General features: G+C 40.8%; 1 protein-coding gene across 3 annotated transcripts; it reads right to left on the bottom strand.

Moving 5' to 3' along the window:
• Window positions 1-8,588: 8,588 nt before the first annotated feature.
• Window positions 8,589-18,351, bottom strand: LOC119629093 (uncharacterized). Of its 3 annotated transcripts, XM_038013793.2 has the most exons (7): window positions 17,801-18,350; window positions 17,404-17,511; window positions 16,196-16,396; window positions 14,411-14,620; window positions 13,193-13,414; window positions 12,790-12,875; window positions 8,589-12,300 (listed from the first exon to the last, which is right to left on the bottom strand). In XM_038013793.2, the coding sequence occupies exons 1-7, from the start codon at window positions 17,954-17,956 to the stop codon at window positions 8,991-8,993; spliced, it is 4,293 nt and encodes a 1,430-aa protein (XP_037869721.1). In that variant the 5' UTR covers window positions 17,957-18,350; the 3' UTR covers window positions 8,589-8,990. The 3 variants fall into 3 exon arrangements, with proteins under 3 accessions (XP_037869721.1, XP_037869722.1, XP_062526942.1); XM_038013794.2 differs by lacking the exon at window positions 14,411-14,620 and having other exon boundaries at window positions 17,801-18,351; XM_062670958.1 differs by lacking the exons at window positions 17,404-17,511; window positions 17,801-18,350 and having other exon boundaries at window positions 14,411-14,565; window positions 16,196-16,336.

Here is an 18,351-nt window from a genome sequence, read left to right as displayed (position 1 = left end):
TCTATGGGCTCCTGTAACCGCTAAATGCCAGGTGGGTCTTGAGCTCGTCCACCCATATAAGCAATAACAATAAAAAAACAATTACTCCAAACATTTGAGTCATTATCACTATCACATCAGAGGGATAATATATAATTAGAAATCACGACTCAAAATATTAAAAAAATATAATTAGAACGATACAAAATACAATTTTCAACAATTATTGATTTTAAATACTAATGACCAAATGTGGGTAACTAAGTTGACACGCGAATGTACAAGGTCCGTCTATCCCTGGTGCTGAGATCAGAAAGAGGCCGTGAACGAGGCAATATGTTAGTGGTGTCCTCAACTCCCCTCTTCAACTCCGACCAGTCTGAAGTCGCTGCTGTATTACGTCAGCAAGCCACGCCCACTTCCGTCTTCTTTCCTTAGAATATGTTAAATTTTTTTTATTGCTTAGTTGGGTGGACGAGCTCACAGCCCAACTGGTGTTAGTAGTAAGAGTCTGCATATTGCTAATGGTTTTATGTGACACATTGTCACCGTTTAGCTAGAAAACTTTTTATGCAATAGGGATATTATCCTGAAGAGAACATTTTTTAGATAGCACACTTTTTGTTGTTATTCAATCTTAGACAGAACTATGATACGTTATTTTAAAAAAAAAATATTGGTTGTTTATAATTTATAATTTATAATAATAATAATAATATTATAAAGAGGAAAGATTTGTTTGTTTGTTTGTTTCGAATAGGCTCCGAAACTACTGGACCGATTTGAAAAATTATTTTTCCATTAGAAGCCGACATTGTCCCTGATGAACATAGGCTACTTTTTAAAAAAAAAAAATTATTTTATTTTTTTGGTTTCATGTGTGTTTTAATGTTTCCGAAGCGAAGCGAGGGCGGGTCGCTAGTTGTTTGTAAAGTCGGCTTATGGACGACAGTTTCATGTGATAACGTCTTAAAAGAGACATTGATAAAAAACTGCATGCTTTTATGAGTTTATTTGAATTATTATCACTGAATTATCATCATTATTTTGCATAATACAAAGGAGTTCATTGAAAACTAAAAAATTTTTCAATAAAATATTTATAAAATTTATTTATTTATAATTCAAATATTTTTTTACTTAAATTATACAGATTAAAATTACAAGTAACTATGCGCTATTAACAATTTATTTGCAACTTATATACATGTGTCATATTTAAGTTCCTTCAACTTGCATTATTCTGATCAGGGATAGCACGATGTTAGGAAAATATCTTGTGCTGGATGAACACCCCCTTCTATCCCCCGGCATTGCGCCGAGAGGGTAGAAGAGCTCTCCTTCTCCCGTCCCGCCGCCTCCTGCGAGATGGTGGACTCGCAGAAGTCGAACATCGCCTGCCAGGATTCGTCGCTGCCGAGCATCGTTACGACGACAGTCGGAAGCGACAAGTCCGGTCCTATCTTCGCAACTTTTTGTTTTTTATTTTTTTTTATTGCTTAGATGTGTGGATGAGCTCACAGGCCACCTGGTGTTAAGTGGTTACTGGAGCCCATAGACATCTACAACGTAAATGCGCCACCCACCTTGAGATAAGTTCTAAGGTCTGAGTATAGTTACAACGGCTACCCCAACCTTCAAACCGAAACGCATTACTGCTTCACGGCAGAAATAGGCGGGGCGGTGGTACCTACTCGTGCGGACTCACAAGAGGTCCTACTACCAGTAATAAAACCAGTTCGGTCCTATCTTCACAACTAGGACAGTACGCGAACATGTGCTCCGCCGTGTCCTCGTCACAGCCCCTGCAGTGGTGGCACTTCGGTTTCGGCTTCCTCCGGGCGGGAAACAACAGTGTCCTGTGAGCACTTGCGTCGTCAGGAAGGTGAGACGTCCTCGGTGGCGATTCACCCAGTCCGAGAGGACCGGGCGGATCATTTCGACGGTCCGTTCCCCTTGGACGTGGTCCGCCAGGCGGTGAGACATCGCCACGTACACCAACCGTTGTGGTTGTTTCGGGGAATACTTATTGTTAGGAAACCGACTAAAATTTCCTTTTCCTAATCCACGCCATCTATCGGCATAATGAAGAAATGTAACGCGCCTCCTAGCGGGCGAAGAAAAGAACTACAGTCGACGCTTTCGAACCGCGCGCGCGCCAAATTAAAAAAGTCTTTTAATTCAAAAATACTGTTTTTCGCAAACTTTGCGATTCAACTTGTGCGTGTGTCCGTGTATTAAAAACTCCAGCATCCAGAACAGTGCCCCGGGGACAGAAGACCACAAAATATAGAAAGCAATCATTTGTGAGTACCTTCCCCTTTTTAGTCGGTTTAGTTTCTGGGAATTTAAATTTAACTCAACAAACTTGTTTACACAACATAATTTGGCCCTATCGAGCCGGATATTTACCGAATACAACTTCAAAATAGGTAAATACTCAATATTTCACGTATAAACCTGCAAACCTGTAGGTACCTACACACGTCTTACATATCGGTATTATTTGCAGAATATTCATTCAATAGTTCTATTTATTGCAATAATACGCATATATACGTAATCACATACTCTTAATATCTATTTCTACGTCTATCATCACTTTAGGACTCAGTTTTAGTACATTTGGGTACGCGTCAAGCGGTAGTACATTTTTCTTCGATTCAAAATGGCTCCATTGTCCGACCTTCAAATAAAAATTAATACACTTAGAAGTCGTAAAGAACGATGTTTTAGACGTGTTCAACAATATTACGACCTAGCTAAAGCTGTGCAAAATAATACAGCAGAATTTAGTAGTTTGTCCGTGCGGGTCAGTGACCTCGAGTCCACTAGGGAATCTTTCGAAAAAATTGTTGATGAGATTTCAGTTTTGGAGTTAAAAAATGACCCTAATTATATCATCGGTAACCAAGAGGTACATGCCCTTGATGACCTCTATTTTGAGATTTTACGTATTTTTCAAGAACATGATTCGCGTTCGAAGTCATCGAAACAGGAAAACAAAGGCGCATCGGAGCGCGGCGCTCAGCCTCGTTTGCCTAAAATCGAATTGGTTCATTTCGACGGTAGATTAGAAAATTGGATCACATTTCGTGATACTTTTTCCAGCTTAATTCATACCAATACAAGTTTAGGTGATATTGATAAATTCTATTACCTATTGTCAGTCGTAACTGGCCCTGCGCTTCAAATTGTTAAAAGTCTGCCGATATCAAACGACAATTATAATATAGTATGGACTAGCTTATGTGACAGATACGAAAATAAGCGTGCCATAGCTACGCGCTATATGGATAAGTTGTTTGCGTTCAAGCCGTTGTCTAACGAATCCGTGAACGGATTAAATTCCTTTTTGGAAACGTTTCAAGAGTGTGTTCAAGCCCTTGAGTTATTAGAAATTGGTAACTTAGCGGGATTTATTTTATGTTATATCGGATTGCGTAATATAGACCAGGTTTCAAGGCGTGAATTCGAACAAAAAATAGGTACAAACGAAATACCTGTTATCAAAACATTGATCGATTTTGTCACAAACCAGACCCGAATATTGGAAATGTCAATGAACACAAGTACTTTCTCGAAGCCGAGTACTAGTAAAACTTTTACTCCTTCGATTCAAAATAAATCCATTAGTAAGCCTACCACTAAAAATACAAATTTAAAAACTTGTTTAGCAAGTAGTACGAGCGCTGATAAGGTTGATTACGCAAAAAAGGGATGTTTGTACTGCAATAAACCCTTTCATTCAATTTATAAATGTTTCGAGTATATCGCACTAACACCTGTACAGCGCATTGATAAAATTAAAGAGTTGCATTTGTGCGAGAACTGTCTCCGTCAAGGTCACGCGTCTAATGAGTGCCCGTCGAAGATAACATGTACGGTGTGTAAAAACAGGCATCACCACACGTTGCATGTTGATTCTAAAACAAGTACAATTAATTCGGATTTTAATAATTCTTGCAACGATAATTTTAATAATAATAACGAAGATCGAGTCTCGTTGACGTGTTCGACTGGATCTACAGTCATGTTGGGCACTGCGATTATACACGTATTGGACGTTTTAGGCAAATATCAACCCGTACGAGTAGTAATTGACAGTGGATCCCAATCTAGTTTTTTGACGAATGATTGTGCACAACGACTAGGTCTCCCACGCCAAAAGTGTAACACACAACTGATAGGTTTAGGCGGAGCGGTAGTTCGTGATCACGGCATGGTTTTATGCAAAATCAAACCAACCACGTCCGATAATCCGATATTCAATTTAAAAACGGTTGTGGTTTCAAAAATTTCTGGTGATATGCCTTCGGTTAACTTTACAGAGAATTTAAAACTCGAATATAAAAACTTGTTGTTGGCTGACCCTACTTTCTATCGTTCGAGTCGCATTGATATGTTGCTCGGCAGCGACGTATTTCCGTTTATTTATGACGGTGGAAGGTATAGTCCGTCGCGGCAAGGATTACCGTTGGCGTTAAGTAGTGTATTTGGTTACGTAATTACGGGTCAGCTGTCTTGCAATAATACGAGTAACACTAGAAATGTATCAATGTGCATGTTAAGCAGCGAATCAAAAGTCGATGACTTAATTAAATCGTTTTGGGAAACAGAAAGCTTGGTCGCTGATTTGCCCAAAAACCCGGATGACGTCATCACTGAACAGATGTTTGTAAATGATTATAAGCGTGATAGTGCAGGTCGATACATTGTTAAATACCCGTTTAAGCCTGACTCTGAACTGGGAAACTCAAGGCAAATTGCGATAAAAAGATATCAAAATTTAGAACGTAAACTGTCGCGTTTACCAGACCTACGGAAGGAATATAAAAAATTTATGGATGAGTACGCTTCGCTCGGTCATATGATTTGTGTCGGCGAGGTATCAGAAGTGGAATCAGGGTACGTCATTCCCCACCACTGCGTACATAAGCCTGACAGCAGTAGTACTCGTCTCCGTGTAGTTTTCGACGCGTCTTGTCAAACCTCAAATAATAAATCTTTAAATTCTGTTTTATACACGGGCCCGAAGTTGCAGGCTGATCTCGTGGAACTTTTGATACGTTTTCGGTTACGTAAGATTTCCTTATGCGGTGACATATCTAAAATGTACCGTTGTATTTTAATTGATGAGTCCCAACGTAAATATCAACACATTTTGTGGCGCGACTCGCCCAGTGAGCCCATTAAAGTGTACGAGCTGTGCACCGTGACGTATGGTGTAGCGAGTAGCCCGTTTCTAGCGATACGCACGCTACAGCAGCTAGCCGCGGACGAAGGCGCCCGCTTCCTAGAGGCTTCTCGTGCTCTGCGCGAAGGATTTTTTGTGGACGATTTAATTTGGTCTGTGGATAACTTGGAAGAGGCTCTTAAGATTCAGCAGCAATTGGTCGAATTACTGAGGCTTGGTGGATTCGAATTACGGAAGTGGTCAAGTAATAGCGATCAATTACTTAAAGAACTGCCTAGTGATCAAGTTGAGCCCCCAGTGCAATTCGACGACGGTAAAACTATGTCTATCAAAATTCTCGGTCTACACTGGTTGCCTAAAGAAGACGCATTTTCTTTTCGTACTACACATACGGTAGATAATATTACGAAACGCTCAGTACTTTCACAAATAGCTAAATTGTATGATCCCTTGGGATACGTAGCCCCGTGTATTTTTCTTGCTAAGAATTTTATGCAAAAACTATGGTGCGCTCAATTAGGGTGGGACGACACTCTTCCAAAGTTGTTACTCGATGAATGGTCAATGTTTTCATCTCAAATACCGTTGTTATCGAAACTAAAACACGACCGGCATGTCTTTGTCCAAAACCATACGGTCTCTCAAGTGGTAGGGTTTTGCGACGCGTCAACGGCTGGATTCGCCGCCGTCGTGTATATTCGCAGTCAAGACGTGCAAGGTAACGTTAACGTTAGCTTACTGTTATCGAAATCTAAGGTCGCGCCCTTAAAAACAGTATCAATTCCACGTCTTGAATTAATGGCTGCTCACTTATTGTCAAAAACTTTACGGTACGTAATCGATATTTTGGCCAAGGAAGTAGAAATTGGTGAGGTACTAGCTTTTACTGACAGTTCAGTTGCATTAACATGGATAAATACACCTGCGTTCAAACTAAAAACTTTCGTCGCCAATCGTGTCGCTAAAATTAATGAAAGCTCGACAGAGGTACAATGGTTTCACGTGAATGGCACTGACAACCCCGCCGATGTGTGCTCTCGCGGCGCCACGCCAGCCGATTTGCTGCTGATCGCAGATCAGTGGTTCCGTGGCCCTCGATGGCTATACGAGCCACCGCATACGTGGCCTGTCAGATCGATAACAGAGTTCAAAGGTGAACCATTGGAACTCAAACCTCTTAAAGAAAACACTTTACTTAGTGAAACGTCAAATGTGAATACGGACTTTTATTCAATAATACTTAAATTTTCAAACTTTAACAAGGTACTGCGTGGTGTTACAGATTTATAAATAATTGTAAAGCTTCTGTTGCTAATAGAGTAAAGGGTTCCTTACTTATTTCTGAAATAAATAAATCACACGATAAAATTATTCAAATTGTTCAATTAAAATATTTTGAGGATGACATTAAATCAATAAAAAAGGAAAATCGATGCTCGCAAAGCCTACGGAAACTCGACCCGTTCATTGATAGCCGTGGTCTTCTCATGGTGGGGGGTAGGCTTTCCCACGCAGATTTGCCATTTACTCAACGTCATCCCTTGATTTTGCCCAAAAAATCGCATTTTACAAATATTTTGATAGATTACTATCACAAGGTATATTTACACACCGGGCCTAGATCTCTTCAAAACATATTAGCTCAAAAATATTGGATTATAGCCGCTAGGTGTGTGATACGATCGCGCCTTTCTAAGTGTGTTACGTGCTTTAAGAATAGGCCCACTATTAATCAACCTAAAATGGCCTCATTACCAAAGTGTCGTTTAGAGTCCGATATTTATCCCTTCCAACATACTGTCGGTGTTGATATAGGAGGTCCATTTTATACAAAGGAATCAAATAGGCGTAATGCGAAAATATCAAAAGCCTATTTATGCTTATTTATTTGTTACTCAACTCGTGCAGTACATCTTGAAGTACTCTCGGCGTTGACTACTGAATGCTTCTTGGCTTCGTTCGATCGGTTTACGGCTCGACGCGGACTGCCACATACGGTCTATTCTGACAATGGCAAAAATTTTGTTGCCGCTGGCAGACACCTAAATGAAATATATCAATTTTATACTTCAAAACAAAATCACTTGACTGATCAGTTCACCATCAGAAAAGTAACGTGGAAATATAATCCTCCAACTGGTAGTCATTTTGGTGGGATTTTCGAAGCTGGAATCAAATCGGCTAAATACCACTTAAAACGCGTAGTAGGTACACGCGCTTTATCATTCGAAGAATTATCTACCTTATTTTCTAACATAGAAGCGATTTTAAACTCGCGCCCTCTGTGCAGTTTATCTACCGATCCTAGTGAATTCGATGTCCTGACACCGGGACATTTTTTAGTTGGTCGTCAATTGGTTTCGGCTCCAAGTTATGATATCTCTGATGTATCTACTAATAATTTAACGCGTTGGCAATGTATTAAACAAGCCACATTGCATTTTTGGCGTCGTTGGAAACTAGAATACTTGCATACATTGCAGCAACGTCAAAAGTGGTACGTTGATGCTCCTAATCTATCTATAAATGACCTGGTACTGATTCACAATGATAATGCCCCTTGTCAACAATGGAGCTTAGGACGTGTAGAACAGGTTCATCCCGGACTTGATGGGAGGGTTCGCGTTGTTACGGTTCGGACGCAAAATTCGAAGCTAAAGCGCCCTGTCACAAAACTGAGTCCTCTCCCTAAAGAGTAGGATGAATAACTTATTATAAATCTATTTAATTCATTTCATTAATTTTATATTACAACTACATATCTATTTCATTTAAATTTATATATACAGTCCATTTCGCTCAAAGGCTAATCGTATTAGTTTTTTTTTATTTTATTTTTTATTTTATGATTATATGTTTCAAGCAAAATTACATAATTTGCAAAGCCCATTCATATGGGTTAACATTCTAGATATAATAACGTTATTTTGTGTTTACCTATTTTGAAATCATTGTTGATTTCGGTGGGGGGAAATGTTAGGAAACCGACTAAAATTTCCTTTTCCTAATCCACGCCATCTATCGGCATAATGAAGAAATGTAACGCGCCTCCTAGCGGGCGAAGAAAAGAACTACAGTCGACGCTTTCGAACCGCGCGCGCGCCAAATTAAAAAAGTCTTTTAATTCAAAAATACTGTTTTTCGCAAACTTTGCGATTCAACTTGTGCGTGTGTCCGTGTATTAAAAACTCCAGCATCCAGAACAGTGCCCCGGGGACAGAAGACCACAAAATATAGAAAGCAATCATTTGTGAGTACCTTCCCCTTTTTAGTCGGTTTAGTTTCTGGGAATTTAAATTTAACTCAACAAACTTGTTTACACAACACTTATAAACAATAACATCAAACGTCCATCAAACTTGTGAATGGTGATAGCACAAGCAGGGACCCAGAGAAACTGTTTCCGTTTGCATTTGACAGTTTAATGTTCCCCACTTTCTTAAATACCGGCACCCAGTTGAGAGATAAGAGTATTTAGCTTGCTCTGCGCGTGAGTCCGACATTTTATTTTGGCACTGACACGTGTTGTTTCTTCCGGTTGTATCGGTGGTAGCTGTTTGAAATCGATGCATACAATCACGTCAATGCCTCCGAATGGTTTGTCGTAAATGCTGATAATCTCGTGCAGTCGGTGGTTGATTTTTCGGAGAACAGCTGAAATAGAGCACCACAAAGTGTCATCTCCACTACCATGTAATCGAAGTATGACCTCCAGAATGATCTCCCGTTATTCTGGGTTGTAGGTTCTTAGAAACTCGCAATATTGCTTTGTTTCACAATTGAGAATCCTTGTCGGGGAACGATTTTGTTAACATCATCGCTGTTCTTGGCACCATCTTTTCCCAACAACCGTTGGACAAACGCTGCTCTTGATTCCTCTTCTTGCTTGATTGCCGTTATTATCGTTTTCCAAAATCGTCATCACTTCGAGTTCTTTTACGACGTTTTCAATGTTTATATTCGTCTCGAATAGTCTATGGCGTTCCATAATGGTATCTTCATTTTCGTCGAATAATTGCAAAAACTTATTTTGATCAACAATCTCTGACATTTCGTTGCGAAACCGCACGTAAAGTAGAACCATCTCCCGTTTATAATTGTCAGTGTCATCGATATCATAGCGTCTGTACCGTATGATTCGTCCGAGCGGTCGTCTGCGATATTCTTTAGATGCTCTTGACGTTCTCGTTTCAGGTATAGCTTCAGAATCCTCATCGTCATCCACGTGCACGTCGTCTTCTTCGTCAAGGAAATCGCTAGCGTTAGCATACCACGAAGCGAACTCAGCCAAATACACTTGTTCTAATGATTCAGGTCGTTCTTCGTATCGCTGTATTATGTTTTTGGTCCACACATCGGTGCTGTCTCCGTCGATGCCCTCGCGGTCCATTTGCTGACGACGCTTGCGGCAGCACGGCCTTTCAGCCGGCCACACGGTTGGGATGTACACGATTTGACGACTAGCCTCGCTCATGCGTTGTCGCAGCAGATACCATGCTGCTTCTTGCGCCGACGTCTCGACTGCGTTAAGCATTTTAACACTTAACGCTTTCAATTGACCCGTGTAGTCCTGTTCTGGATGCTCTTGCATCATCGTGGTGAGCTCACGACGCAGATCACCCATTCCACGGGCTGATCTATTTATATACTCCACGACGTAATCTGCGCAGCTGTGCTCGTCCAAGATGAACTGAATGTCGATTTTAGAGTTGACTTCGCCGGCAAGGTACGGATTGAACGTGTCTGTCATTAGTTCGTCGAAGTTTCGCCTGAACACTATAGTCGGTCGGCGCAACGTTGAGCGCACAATGTCGAGATACGTAATGTAAGTCAAGCCGTTAGCATTAAGAAACTCATCCATAGATGCGTATCGACGTTCACCGAGAGAGGCACGCAGCTCCTTGGCCTTCTCTTCTAGGTTTTGGCCACGTCCATCAGCTTGAGGCATCGGAACCAGTACACGGGTCGTGGGCATAGGCCAGTACGGGACCCCGAATCTGCAAGCTGTCTCGCCACGCTTTGTGCAAGTGAAACTATGCTTGTGTATCTGATTGGCGTATATAGAATCGTTTGGCACATCATCCCGAGCAACTGAACTTAGTTTTTCCACGAGATCGACTGTTCTTGGCATACTTTCCGATACGGTCTCGCGCGGGTCGTCGTTCAACCACAACAATATACGTGCGCGTGGACGTCCTCGCTCCTGGAACTCGATACGTAGGAAGTGATCTTTAACGAAATATTTTCCGAACGGATTGTAAGACTGTTTGGATTTCAGCATTTTCATCAACGAACTAACTAGCTTGTAGAAGTATATGCAGCACGTAACAGGATCGTCGCTCACTAAAGCACAACGCTCAGAAGTGTCGAGATCATTTGCCGTTTTCCCAGGATATTTCTTGCTCAGTTTGAGGAGTATAGTGAGCAGTTTCGTCCAGCGTATTTCGTTGGCGCTTATAGTGAGTAAGGCGGTTGGTTTGCCAAGCTGACGGATCATCGCGAGGAGGTCTCGTTTGCGAGAGGCCCAGTACTGGACTGAGTTTGGCACTGTCTTCATGAATGCGAGGTTTTGCATGACATATTCTTTCATGAATTCTGTGTCCTCTAACATGCCTCGCGTAATGTTCTCAGTGACCGAAACGTTGCGGAACGTGCTGTGAATCCCGTCCATCATTCGCTGCCGCAATATTTTCATTGCAACATACAGGATTTTTTGAGGAGTTGCTCCGCGTCGGTCGCGACGACGTATCTCACTGGTCGCCACCATGTAAGGTGTTACTGGAACTCCCACGTGAAAACTACGAGGCTCTCCGAAGTAGATCGATGGAAACGATAACTCTTCAATGTGACGGTCATAAATGACGTTGAGTGGTGTCGCCTGATGTCCCGGTGCGATTTTCGGACAATCTTCCTCATTCCAAATCACGGTATGTTGTCTTGAAGCGAATATCTCAGATTCAGGTGCGTTTTCAACGGAAATGTTTTCTATACGGTTCGAAGGATCATCCTTTATGTCATCGAGAGACGGCACAGTAGGATGCAGCCTAGATAAATCCACGTTGATTTCATATAAACGATATAACGTCGACTCCTGCAGTGCAGTTAGCCATGAGCTGATTGTGCTTTTTGACATATATCCGCTGATGTAGGCCGATTTGTGGGCAAGGTTTCGCTCGATGTTTACATTGATGACATGGTCTTCGTTTAATTGGCGCGGCAAACATTTCACCATCTGCTGTACGTCTGCTGGTAAGTTGATCACTTGCCCTACGATTCCATAAGAGGCATCGTGGCGCAGACGACGAACTTGCATAAATGGCAGGAGCGGCGATATCAGTCGTTCGCTGATGGGATCCAAGGGTGGCAGAGCTGGCGGTTCGTCTGGATATGAGAATCCATTGACTTTTGCTAGGGGCGGCATCGATTTTTTGTTCAGTGAACGTTTACAAGTATTGCAAACCATTTCATATTCTTCTCGGCGCGGTCTTCGATTTTCTTTGACGAACCATTCCGAGATCACCTCCAGCTGTGGCTCGGTGATGGGTTTCAGGTCGTTTTTGAACCAAAGCCTGTCGCAAATCGAACAAGCGTGACCGAAATCGTTGTCCAGGAAAGTTGATTTGAACCTCACGATCGAGAATGCCCATTTAGTCTTCCAAGTAGATTGTGTCTGTTCTATCACAATTTGATCAGAAGTGATTGGACCTGGTTCTGATGCTGAAGTACGACTATGCTTGTGTGTGGGCTCTGGTTTAGTACCAGTTTGAAGGTCATTTGATTTCGCCCCTGAACGAGAAATGGGTGCAGTATTCGATTCTAATGACCCACTGATAAGGGCCAATTTGGCGGCTTTGCGTAATCTCCGGTTACGTTGTCTTTCGGCATCCGACTTCTTAGCGGCTATCGCCTGTGCAGATGTTCTGGATGCTGCTATGCGCTGTCTGTACTCGCGTTGCTTCTGTGCCTTCGATTTTGGAGCAGCTATGGTTGATGGCTCGTCGAATGACGTGAATGCGACAGCGTCTTGCGCTTCCTTGAGTATATTACTCTTTGAAGGTAGCGGCGGATCCGTGTAGTCCATAGGTTCGTCAGATCGGTCTGCTATGGTGTGATTGTAAGCAGTTCTTGAAACAGAAATTGTGAATAATTAATTTTTTTTATTATTTTAACAAAGAGAAAGTACTAATTATTTATAATTAATATTAATTTATTATTATTATTATTATTTTGTTGACATAACGTCTTCTAAAACGATGAACACCGGCTGCACGCACGAAAAAGTGTCACGTTCCGCCCGAGCTTAAGCGTGCGAGCGAGAGCGCGGAACAAGCGATAGAGAGGCACGATCGCCCCAAGCGTTGGCTTGTGACACATTTATCTCTCTTTTCGCGTGACGTCAGAGCTAGCAGTTCGAATAGTTCCGCTACTGAGCAATCTATCCTTTCCGGATTATCATGTTTGTGTATTATCATTATCGTACGACCATAATACTGTTTTGCGGCAGAAATAGGCGGGGTTTTTATACCAGAATGTGGCCTATGGCTGTACCGCCACCAAGGTTTTATTATCTGAATGTCTACATGTAAAATGGATTTTCAAGAAACCAAGCTCACCTAAGGTAATGCCTCCTGGCGTGCGTCTCCAATTTGAGTTCCGTGTCGTATGTACAATAACAGACGTCACACTTGTAAAGATTTTTCTAAAAACAAAAACTCATTTGTCAAGACATCTTCGCGGACAGTCAATTATTGAGTTCAATAGGGGTGTCTTCTGAGTCTACCCTACGTCAGCACTACCCTCTGTCCCGAAGCAGCCCGATTTGAAGGACAGAGCAGTCCTTGTACTATAGCCCGGAGATTCAGAATTCATGTCTCAAGTTTTGCAGTGACATTTATGTTGTTGAGGTCTATGGGCTCTAGTAACTACATGCCTGTGAGCGCTTTTACTCCTCTAAGCACTAAACAAAACATGATCAATGTTCCTCTGACCTCACATCGTCTTCCCCTACCGTCTCACCTCATTATGCCTCAAAAGCAAATGCTTTCTCAAATGCAACTCATTATCGTAGGAAACTAAACATTTTTCACATTTGTACAGCTTCGCTGTGTATTTGCTGTGCGTTTTTGCTAGTTCTCTCTCGGCTTCAAGTTCGGTCCGCGACAGGTCTGTTGTCTTCAGTCTGGCTCCAAAGCAGTCCTCAATGCCGTCACATGTTTTTAATTCTTCAGGATGATCAGCCTGGAAATTTGTGTTAGTCCATGTTATGCGGATAATGGGAGCGTATAGACTTAACTACATTAATCCTGTTCATCCACCTCAAGACCTGGGTGGGGTTTATATCTCATTGGTATAGCTATAACCAGTCATTGCGAATTTGATTACTTGTCACCCAATGTTATATATTCCTTCGTTATGGAGTTATTTGTGACATGAGTTCAGTATGTATTTTTAATAGAACAATTAATGATTTCAATGCAACGGGCATTATTTTATTTTATTTGAAAGACAAACAGTGAACTTAAATACATATTTTTATGTGTTCTGTATTAAACTAAGACTTCGCTTGAGAGAAGTTATTTGGGGATTTTTATTAAAAATTGTCAAGTGTCAATTGTCAATATCTCAGACAGTAAGTAAGGAACTTTATACTAACTTATTCAATATGTAAATATTTTTTCTTGTTTTATGTTATTCATCTATACATGTAAATAAAATCGGAGTGTCTGTTTGTAATATGACCGCTTTTTACTACATTAGAATATATATACGGTACATACACCAAAATAACATTTTTTACAATTTTTGTCTGTCTGTCTGTCTGTTTGTTCCGGCTAATCTCTGGAACGGCTGGACCGATTTTGACGAGACTTTCACTGATAGGTAGCTGATGATATAAGGAGTAACTTAGGCTACTTTTTTTAAACTAGCTTCGCCCCGCGGCGTCACTTGCAGTACGACAATAACTGCGGGTAGCATCGCGAGACTCAGCTTTTAATAATAAAATTTAATGTTTCCGAAGCGAAGCGAGGGCGGGCCGCTAGTTTATACATATAAGTAGTAACAGCAACAGAGGTGCCACCAACTGCCAGGATCCAAGAATGACAGTAACCACTTACCACTAAGTAAATAAGAATGAACAGCAAGCTTAGTTGCAAGAAATAAAAACAATATTTATAAAAAATTATATAGTAATAAATAATATTTTATTCATTACTGTTATTTTAATTTATTTACCTGTAAAGGTTCTTGAAGCCTCCGTACCATTGCCTTACTAATATTGTGTTCTTCTTCAAACTTAACTTCAATTTCATTTTCATCTTCATCATCTTCATATCGAGGAGTGATAGGTTCAATTTTGATTTCTTTTACATCATTTGAGCTCGATATTACTTTAAAATTATAGTTATTCAATATTGTAGATACGTTAACATTGTTATGTGGAGTCTGCAAATAGTAGTACCATTATTATTGCCAAAATTGGATACTTTTCATAATATAAAGTGTGTTTAAATAGCTCGACAAAGTTCCATGTGTAGCCATAACACGACACTGGCAGAAATTGATGAAAGTATCGGAAGATTGCCATTAAAAAAAAAAATAATAATAGTAGAACCATCTATCATTAGGGCAGTAAATACATTTCACATTGAAGTGAACATTCATACAATAGCAACATTTGAATACTTGTCAAACTTTCTATTTATTGCTTAGATGGATGACTGAGTTCATGGTCCACCCTTTTTTTTCGGGCCGGGACCGAGCCTCTTACGAGGTCCCTTCGCCTAGGGGGCACTCGGAGTATGTTGGACTTGACGATCTGCAAATGTTGGGAGCAGACTGCAGACTCAAGGATATTTTTAGGACCCTAACGACCTAAACGACTCCATTGCACTCACATCCCGAGGGGGGGGGGGGGGGGGTTCCCGCAGTCAACACTACAACCAGACTCGGGCCCAACTCCGAGGATACCCGACCGACCGGTCGTCGAGGCAATCGTCAAATACCAATGAAGGCAATTTCCGCGGGGGCGATGCCAGTGGTGTTCCGGGATATCTCGCTGGGTAAGAACCAGCCTGCCGGATCGGAACGCGATACACTGCCGACCGGCTTGCTCTTCTACAGTATGTTCGGCAAAGACAGTGACGACGGCAACACGGACCGAATCGCGGGCCGCCGCCGCCGACGCGTCGTCCCATCTTCCTGGTGCCAGCTCGTTAGAGTGACGCTAGCGTGCGGCGCAGCCTCGACCCCTGTAGGTCGCCACGTGAGGCTGGAGCTGGACCAAAACCCTCCTAAAACTCCCAGCTCCCAGCGGCGGCCGCTGAGAGAGGAGAAGAGCTCTCTCTCTCCCGTTCCGCAGCCTGCTTCCGTGAGATGGTGGACTCCCAGAAGTCGAACATCGCCTGCCAGGACTACTTCCCGACAGAGGGTGGTGTCACAAGACACCTACCCTACTTCTCATTCTCGATTAAAAATTGTCTGGTGAACATCTCAGACGGTAAGAAAGTTGCTTGCAGTAAAATCTCACAGAAGAACTTGAGTAGGCACGTAATTTAATTGTTCCTGCTTACTTAATAGGTAAATATGTTCTGTTTTATCTTATTTATTTATACACTAGCGACCCGCCCTCGCTTCGCTTCGGAAACATTAAAACACACATGAAACCAAAAAAAAAAATAAAAAAAAAATAAAAAAAAGTAGCCTATGTTCATCAGGGTCAATGTCGGCTTCTAATGGAAAAAGAATTTTTCAAATCGGTCCAGTAGTTTCGGAGCCTATTCGAAACAAACAAACAAACAAACAAACAAATCTTTCCTCTTTATAATATTAGTATAGATATAAGAAGTAACAGCAAAAGTTGCCACTGATTGCTAGCATCCAAGACTGACAGTGAACACTAACCATTACATGTGTAAATAAGAATGAACACCAAGCTCAGTTGCAAGAGCTATAACAAAATTTCTAGAAATAAATACAGGAATAAATTGTATTTTATTCATTAATGTTACTGTCATTTACCTGTAGAGGTTCTGGAAGACTCCGTACTGTTGATTTACTAATATTGGGTGCTTCTTCAAGCTTAACTTCAATTTCAATGTCATCTTCAAATTGTGGAGTGAAAGGTTCAATTTTGATTTCTTTGACATCATTTAAGTTTGATATTACTTCAATATTACTTCGTATGAGATTTGTAGTTATGTTTGCATTATTATATGGAATCTGCAAATAGTAGTATTACCTAATATGAGCGCAGTAAATATACTTTTACTGGTGGTACAATATCTTGTGAGTCTGCACGGGTAGGTACTACCACCCAGCCCATTTCTGCTGTAAAGCAGTAATGCGTTTCAGTTTGAAGGGTGGGGCAGCTGTTGTAACTATACTGAGACCTATATTATATCTCAAGGTGGGTGGCGCATTTACGTTGTAGATGTCTATGGGCTCCGGTAACCACTTAACACCAGGTGGGCTGTGAGCTCGTCTACCCATCTAAGCAATAAAAAAAAAACCCAAAGATTCCTTGAATAGAAACATTTGAACACTTGAGTCGACTATTATCAAAGCCGGCAATCTGACTTTTGGACAATGATTGGTAAATCAGAAAAACGAATTATTGACTTTGTATTCCATTGGCAGTCACAAAACTCTTCCGAACGACATCTTAGATAAATAACAGGTTAACTATTAACCTTTATTTAATGCAGGTTTTGAACCGTATTCTTTGAAGGAGACAATTATATTCAAATCAATCTGTATTGACATATCAATAAAAAATTTTTGTCCAAATGCACAGATTGCCACCTTTGATAATAGACAACTCACTTGTCAAACTTTTTATTTATTGGTTAGGTGCATGGCTGAATCACGGTATATATTGTGTTATCACATTGTATGTTGGTGGCATTTAAACACTATTTTGTTACCACATTCAACATATCCAAATACAGATAACGAAAAATAGATACGAAAGAGCCAGCACTCAAGTGAATGTGTGAATGAAATCAAATCCCACATATTCGCAGGTCCGGCTTACAATGTGTTAAGTGTTTATCAGAGCTCATGTACATGCCGCCACCAACACAGAAGTCTTAAATGAACGAAGTAAACTTTCTAACCGGAACGGACGAATTCTTTGCAGTAAAAATTGGCAGAATTACGGTATCTCTCTGTGCAGTCACAAAATAAAATAAATAAAATACCATGTTAGAAACGTACGTATTACGTACCTCTGCCTTGAGCGTGGAGTAGCTCTGTTCCACTTGCCTCAAGAACAGATTGATCTTTTTCATGAAACTGTGGCATTTGACACACACAAATAGGTTTTGTATGTTCAACTGGAATAAAAACAATAGCGTCTTAAGACCTTTTTACTATTCACAACAGTAAAAAATACTACGATATTATTTTTTATCTTCGCGAGTTGTAGGCATAATTAAAACTATTTATACGATTTAATCTAACGTTTATCATTATCAATATATAATATATTCCGACTTTTCGAATATTTCAGTTTCCGCGGTCACAAACCACTAAAGTAAATAGCCCGAGATTAGCCGCAAAAGTAGTTCTAATTGTGATAAATTACTGGTTTTTAGAGGTTTTTTATTGATCTAGAAAAGTTACCTTTTCTTTAAAATGATTTTCAAGGAATATCCGGTGTTTACAAAACCGAAATCGAATCAAGGTTTTACTGTCATTTAAGCAACAAAAACAAACTTTTGCTTTGGGCTTAAGAACTTCATCGGCTGTCATACAATAATTTTGATCTATCAAGTCCATCTTTGCCTTTGCTTAGCTTCTAACTTGTTTTTGTAATAGATATGTACTTCAGTAGTTTTTGTACATTGTTTTTTCAAACCTTTTGAGTAGTTTTGAGTATGACAATTAACTGTATGTAGACATGCGTAGTTCCGGACCTAAATAGTTCCTGGAACTATGTCCTCATATGGAACTATATCATTCAATCCGAGTTGTCAAAATTAACATGTTCAGACAGTTCCATTTCCATTCCAAGTGTACTGTTATGCAGGAACTACGAACGCGTTGAACATGACGGACATGCGGACATGATTAGAGCATAGGTACCGCGCGGCGCGGAGGCGTGGCGCGGCGAGTCCACCCGAATGAGTCTCGAACCGACACGAGTCCACGTAAAGAGATAAGGCGACATATGG

The sequence above is a fragment of the Bombyx mori genome, chromosome 11 (assembly GCF_030269925.1).
Source record: "Bombyx mori chromosome 11, ASM3026992v2".
Taxonomy (NCBI): Eukaryota; Metazoa; Arthropoda; class Insecta; order Lepidoptera; family Bombycidae; genus Bombyx; species Bombyx mori.
Note: the sequence above shows the minus strand (reverse complement) of the source record. Positions and strands in the feature narration are given on the sequence as shown.